Source organism: Papaver somniferum, chromosome 5, assembly GCF_003573695.1.
Source record: "Papaver somniferum cultivar HN1 chromosome 5, ASM357369v1, whole genome shotgun sequence".
Lineage (NCBI taxonomy): Eukaryota > Viridiplantae > Streptophyta > Magnoliopsida > Ranunculales > Papaveraceae > Papaver > Papaver somniferum.
Genome location: NC_039362.1, coordinates 60,977,200 through 60,982,944, shown reverse-complemented (window position 1 = coordinate 60,982,944; position 5,745 = coordinate 60,977,200). Strand labels below are relative to the sequence as shown.

Here is a 5,745-nt window from a genome sequence, read left to right as displayed (position 1 = left end):
ACCGATTTCTCTAGTCATGTGCACTTTAGGGTTTGTGTGATTTTGGAAATTGGGTTTGCAAAATAGAAAACTTCAATATGTCGACATAATGAGTAATTTGAACATGTACATAAATCTTATCATGAGTGAAGACGCTCATTTTCCACAATTTACTTATAGGGACTTATATACTGCCAACATTAGAAGACAGTTCGCTAGATACCGATGGAGAACGAAAACAAATTTATGATCTTGAAGGATTATGGATGTAATTTGATCGTTTTAGGCAGTTTTAATCATTTTATTTCCGGACATTTTGAGTTGTACTCTTTTGTTATTCAGAAATTTATCACAATTGGTTTTTCCTTGTCAAGATTTTAAAAAGGTGACATATGTCCATTTTTTTCGGGAAGCCTATATATTTACATCTTCCGTACCATTTCAAGTTGGTGATTTGGGACTTGGGCGCTTATTGGGAGGCACATATTTCTGTTGAAGTTGGTGATTTGGGACTTGGGAGCTTATTGGGAGGCACATGCGTGTATAGGCAACCTCTAATGGGTTTTAACTTTTAAGTTTTAAATCATCTAGTTGTTCCTTTAATGAAAGGAACCGTACCAAGACTAGGACCGGGTTCATTTCAAACCTACCATTCTTTCCTGTTTCCTCCTCATCTCTCAAAACTTTACCCAAACTCACATCCCAAAGTCTCATCTGTAGAAGATTCTTAGGTTATTTTTACTATTCAATTTTTTCTCTGGGGTTTACATAATCACCCAATGGATTCATCTGGTTCCAACATGGTAAACATTTTCGACATCTATAGAAGATATTGTGGTAAACCATAAACCTCAGACACATTTTTATTTTTTTGTATGTATTGGGGATTTCATTTTTGTTTGATAAATGTTTAATTTAAACAAGCTTGAATTCGAGACTTCATTATCGCTGACACATTGATTTGAACATGGGTTTAGGTCAATTTTTCATGGGGAAATCGGTTTAGTAACCAATTTTTTTTTGTAGTGGCACATAATTTTTATTTATCTTCTTGATTTTCTCTTATTTCCTTAAGTTGGATGTACTTGTAACTAATTGTTAACTCTTGCAATGCAGATATTAGGTCAAGAAGTGGACATGAAGGTGCAAAGGAGGAATTAAATCTTCTTTTGAAGTTAATAGAGTCGAAAAGGATGATGGGTTTCTTGTCCTTGTAAGTGATCATAACTTTAATTGAAATGCATGCTGTACTGTAGTGATATCCTCATGAAACTTTGTGGAATTGAATGACTATTGGAATTATATGTTTTCAACAATCTCTTAGCTAGTCCTGTGCTTTGGAGTGATATGTTTTCATTGGATACAGTGTTCTTTTCATTGTTTAGGTAGATTCACATTTTTAAGGAATGCTTTTGGTATAATATTGTTTCATATTTAGATAAGACATCCTATAAACAAGGTTGACGAACTTCATCTGGTTCTCCCTCCTTTTCTCTCTTCACTTTCTTCTAATTGTTTGCTCCTACATTTTAACTTCATTAATCTGGAATATGATTCTCACTCAAGTAACACACACACCCCAAAATAAAAAATGTTGAAATCAGGCGCATTTGGAAGTACTTTGACTTGTTTATAGTTTTTGAGCTGTCCGTTTCTCATATGACTAAGAAATTGAGATAATATTGCTTCAGTCTTCATTATACAGTATATCACAACCAAGACAGTTTCTTGTCCTTCAGTGTTAAGTGAAAAGGTAGTTGTTGTCATAGTCAAAATGTTATCCTTCAGTTCGAGCCTCTGATCAATGTGAAACAAAATCATCTTTTTCCATGTCCAGGAATTCAATTTTCGATGAGCTTCATGGGCTCATGTCACACCTGGACTTGATGGTGAGATTTCATTCTTCAAGCTATACAAGCACTTTTCATGCAACATGAGTTTGAATACAAAAGTCATCATCTGACTAGACTTTTCAAGTGAAGTTTGTCTCTTTTTTGTTTCTTCTAGTTCTTTTCATTGTAGAGCCTATGGTTCACCATTGATATGTTTTTTGTAGGCAGGTTCTTTTCAATTCACATGCTTTTATGGTTTTGTATTTTTCATGTGCCGGGAGAATGGACAAAGGAACATAAGTAAGTACCGTATTGTACCATGAGTTCAGCTTATATTTAAATCTTTAAGCAATGATGTTGCATTGCCTTTTTCCTTTGTTTACCCCTGAATAGTAAATACGAACAATGATGCTTGTCCTTTTTATATCCGAAGAAAAACTTTGAACAGTGATCTGTTTACTTTATTATATCATGGTTTCTATCTGTTCTCTAAACTCTGATCCTGTATATTTTGTTTTTTCAGCTATAAGTAAGGCCATAACAGCTTGGAAGTTGGTTTTAAGTGGTAGGTTTAGACTGCTTAACCAGTGGTGCGATTTTGTCGAGGTACTACCTTTATTAGAAGTCGTCCATGTGGTAGTGTTTATTACTTAGCTCGTTTACTCTCGCATGAGAATGCATTACAGCCCTTAGCCCATCAAACTTTTCTGAACTGTTCTTGAAGTATCCTCTGTTTGACTTTGACATTTGAATTGGTTGGGGTTTAACAGTACATGCCTTTCCTGCATGTCTTTTTCTTCTTCCTTATTTGATCTGGTATTTTGTTTACCAAATCTCTTCACCTATGTTTAGAAACATCAACGGCACAATATCTCGGAGGATACATGGCCTCAAATCTTGGCCTTCAGCAGGTGTGTCCATGAAGATCTTGAGGGATATGATTCTAAAGGTAATCCCAAGGCTGCTCGTCTATCATTTTATCAATATGCTTTCAACAAAAATATAATGGAGGCTTGCAATTTGCCTGATAGGAACATGCAGTTTTTCTCTTCTCGAACCAACGTTAGGCTTTCTACTTTTAAATTTATAGTTTAATGTCAACTCTCATTTCATTTCTAGTTAATTCCTTCGTCCTGGATTTTTGGCCATGGATGTCCTGGTTGCATTTTTGATTTTGTTGCAAATTGTGGACCTTTAAGCTTAATTAACATCCATTTTTGTGTAGGTGCTTGGCCTGTTCTTATAGATGACTTCGTTGCCCACATGTACAGGTTGATTTTTTACCAAAATAAGTTTTGCTTTTAGGTGTTTTTTGTCATTTCTGTTTTATTAATCACTAAATATGAAAGACGTAGCGTTACCACAATTGACCATCTAAGAAATATAAAAGGCATCCAACTAATTTATGTATCATAGCCGACCACATGTAGAATGGTTGGCTGCACCTCTGTTGTATCTAATTTATCTGGCTTGACTCTGGATTCTGGAACACTGCCAACAGACATGCATTTTGAGCATTTCTGATGGTAGGTCTTAACTTGCAAACAGCCATGGTTCCCAACCATAGTCAACACTCAACATTTATCGGAAATCCTGTTCAGACAGGATGCATTAGATTAACTTCTACTTGTGTGCGACAAGTTAGATTCTATATAAGTTATCTTGGCACTCTACAGCACGACTAGTTTATCTTTTCTAATGGCCTCAAATTCCTAACTAATGCGCTAATGTGCTTTCTTGTCATGTTGATTAATAGTACAGAATTACTCGGTCCAACAGTTGTAGCAGTCTGAATATTCTCTTGAAATGTGGTGATCCGAAAGTGCAATCGTGCATATCTGATGATGCTTTCCCTGGTCTGTTTGAGTTGATCCTGAAATCTGCCTTTTATTTCACTTCCTTCTGATTTGAACTTTTTTCACATTTTACAAAATAGTAAAGTACAGCGTTGTTCTAAACAAGTCAATGTTAATTGTGTTATGCAGGACTAGATATTTTTTCTGGCTCAAAGAGGAAGTCCTTTTCCTACTCCGGCGAAATGGATTCCTTGGATTCCTGTTCAAACTCTAGAATTGGAACTTTATTACAGTGCAAGAGAGGTAGGGAAACTTCCTGGGGCAACCAACAAGGAACGTCAGAGGCCGAAATGGATTCCTTGGATTCCTGTTCAAACTCTAGAATTGGAACTTTATTACAGTGCAAGAGAGGTAGGGAAACTTCCTGGGGCAACCAACAAGGAACGTCAGAGGCCAATCGACAAAGAAATGCCATGGGCGATGACTATATGGAAATGGTTAAGCCCGAGAACTCATTAGATCCCAGGATTAACTCAATGTGTGTAGTTGAAGGTAGCTTGTCAAAGGGTTTTGCAGGACTTCTTTCTACAGGTTCTTATAAACCCTAAAAATATCACACCATTTTTGCAACATGGTAAATATTCTGGTAGGGTCACAATATGCATGTGAATTGCTAAACGCCAAAAGATAATTATATAGATGTGAATTTCTTTTGTTTTTTAATACTTTTCTGGGCGTTTTGGTTAAGATCAAGGGTAATAACTGTTAGTATCAGTTTACTTTCTTATGCTTCCGAATACTATATCTCCTTTTTTTCGTTGGGGTAAAAAGCCGATGGATTACAAATTTAAGGAACTTCGTCAGAGAAGGTAAATCTGGGGTTAGAGATGAACATGTCATGCAAGATTTCAAGGTTAAGCAGCCACGCCGGGACTGCTTAGTAACATAGACACCACATTAACAGCAGTAGTGGACCAAAGGTGCATTGAGATGGTGGATTTTGGTAGCATCATACTCTTTAGTTTTATTGATTAAAGGGGAAAATCTCATAGCTAGTTAGACACATACATGCTTGCAGATAATTTGACTAAAACTACTAGTTCCTTGCACCATTTATTAATGTGCCGATAACTTCATGTGCGTGTGTTGTTGGTGAGGATGAACATTGTGGATAGCAGAAAGAAGTCTTGTCCATGCAGCGACATTGAGGAGGCTGGGATCTGGTGCACCTACACGCCTTGCACTTTGCATGACATTGAGGCTTGATGTCGGTACACTGGCATTGTGGTGGGATTGATTTTGTACAAGGACACAAATCACAGCATCCTGTAGCGCCCATCTGCTCCTTTATGCTTGACTGATCATCTGCTGATAGTGGAGAAACAAAACACAAGATAACATATTTAAGATCCTAGCTAGTGAACAATTAGAAGGTATTTTACTGAAAAATATGGAGATAAAATTGTTAATGAAGTCGATTCGTATACCTTGGAGTACGTTAGAGTCACGATCATCGATTTTGTTAACTCCGATGAAGTTGTGGATGGAAGAAGACAAGTTAAGTGTTTCTTCAGCTTCAGCGGTAGTTCTAGTACTCCTAGATGAAGTTGTCGCTACCAACACTACGAACAAAGTTAGTATTACTACTGCTAGTTTTGATGATGTTTGGGGTTTCATCCTTCTCCGACCAGTTCTTTCTTCTAAAATTTCGGATGAAATAGTTGGATGAGTTATGAGTTGCAGACTTGCAGTTGGCTTCTTTGATTTTCTTTGATCCCTTTCTTTATAGACCTTATCTCTCCCTCTCTCTCCATCTCACACAATTACTGATGGGTGCTACATGCAGGTTCTAGCAAACATGTGATTCACGAGGTGTCCTTATTCTTTGTTATGGTTGTCGTTTTTTTAGGTATGGATAATGCCAGGTGTTAGTTAACGTGACGAGATTGGGGTATACCCAGATTAATTAGGGTATACCCAATTTTAAAGGAACGCGTGATTGGGGATATGGAAACTAACTGGGGATATGAATTATTTCCCCCAACCAAAGGTGTCTGCTAAAGGGTGTTTTTTGGGCCGAAATTACTAAAACAACCTTAGATTAATTAAAAAACATTATGAAAAGACTGTTATACCCT

General features: G+C 36.7%; 2 protein-coding genes across 7 annotated transcripts; one reads left to right on the top strand and one right to left on the bottom strand.

Annotated features, from left to right (window-relative positions):
• The first annotated feature begins 598 nt into the window (after positions 1-598).
• Positions 599-4,390, top strand: LOC113281683. Of its 5 annotated transcripts, none has more exons than XM_026530473.1 (10): positions 599-816; positions 1,096-1,192; positions 1,817-1,868; positions 2,036-2,111; positions 2,335-2,417; positions 2,664-2,760; positions 3,037-3,082; positions 3,573-3,667; positions 3,797-3,849; positions 3,958-4,390. In XM_026530473.1, exons 1-10 carry the CDS (start codon positions 759-761, stop codon positions 4,213-4,215), a joined length of 915 nt encoding a protein of 304 aa, XP_026386258.1. In that variant the 5' UTR covers positions 599-758; the 3' UTR covers positions 4,216-4,390. The 5 variants fall into 5 exon arrangements, 4 of the variants coding, with proteins under 4 accessions (XP_026386258.1, XP_026386257.1, XP_026386259.1 ...); XM_026530472.1 differs by having other exon boundaries at positions 3,797-3,951; positions 4,060-4,390; XR_003326325.1 differs by lacking the exon at positions 3,958-4,390 and having other exon boundaries at positions 3,568-3,667; positions 3,797-3,938.
• A 187-nt stretch (positions 4,391-4,577) lies between these two features.
• LOC113281684 lies at positions 4,578-5,444 on the bottom strand. Of its 2 annotated transcripts, none has more exons than XM_026530477.1 (2): positions 5,095-5,444; positions 4,578-4,972 (listed from the first exon to the last, which is right to left on the bottom strand). In XM_026530477.1, the coding sequence occupies exons 1-2, from the start codon at positions 5,282-5,284 to the stop codon at positions 4,704-4,706; spliced, it is 459 nt and encodes a 152-aa protein (XP_026386262.1). In that variant the 5' UTR covers positions 5,285-5,444; the 3' UTR covers positions 4,578-4,703. The 2 variants fall into 2 exon arrangements, with proteins under 2 accessions (XP_026386262.1, XP_026386261.1); XM_026530476.1 differs by having other exon boundaries at positions 4,578-4,975; positions 5,095-5,440.
• Between the last annotated feature and the right edge of the window lie 301 nt (positions 5,445-5,745).

Coding starts and splice junctions, on each gene's coding strand:
- LOC113281683 (XM_026530471.1), top strand. CDS start 759: ATGGATTCATCTGGTTCCAACATGGTAAACATTTTCGACATCTATAGA. Junction 817..1,095: donor CATCTATAGAAGATATTGTG/GTAAACCATAAA, acceptor CTTGCAATGCAG/ATATTAGGTCAAGAAGTGGA. Junction 2,112..2,334: donor GAATGGACAAAGGAACATAA/GTAAGTACCGTA, acceptor TTGTTTTTTCAG/CTATAAGTAAGGCCATAACA.
- LOC113281684 (XM_026530476.1), bottom strand. CDS start 5,284: ATGAAACCCCAAACATCATCAAAACTAGCAGTAGTAATACTAACTTTG. Junction 4,976..5,094: donor TGACTCTAACGTACTCCAAG/GTATACGAATCG, acceptor CTCCACTATCAG/CAGATGATCAGTCAAGCATA.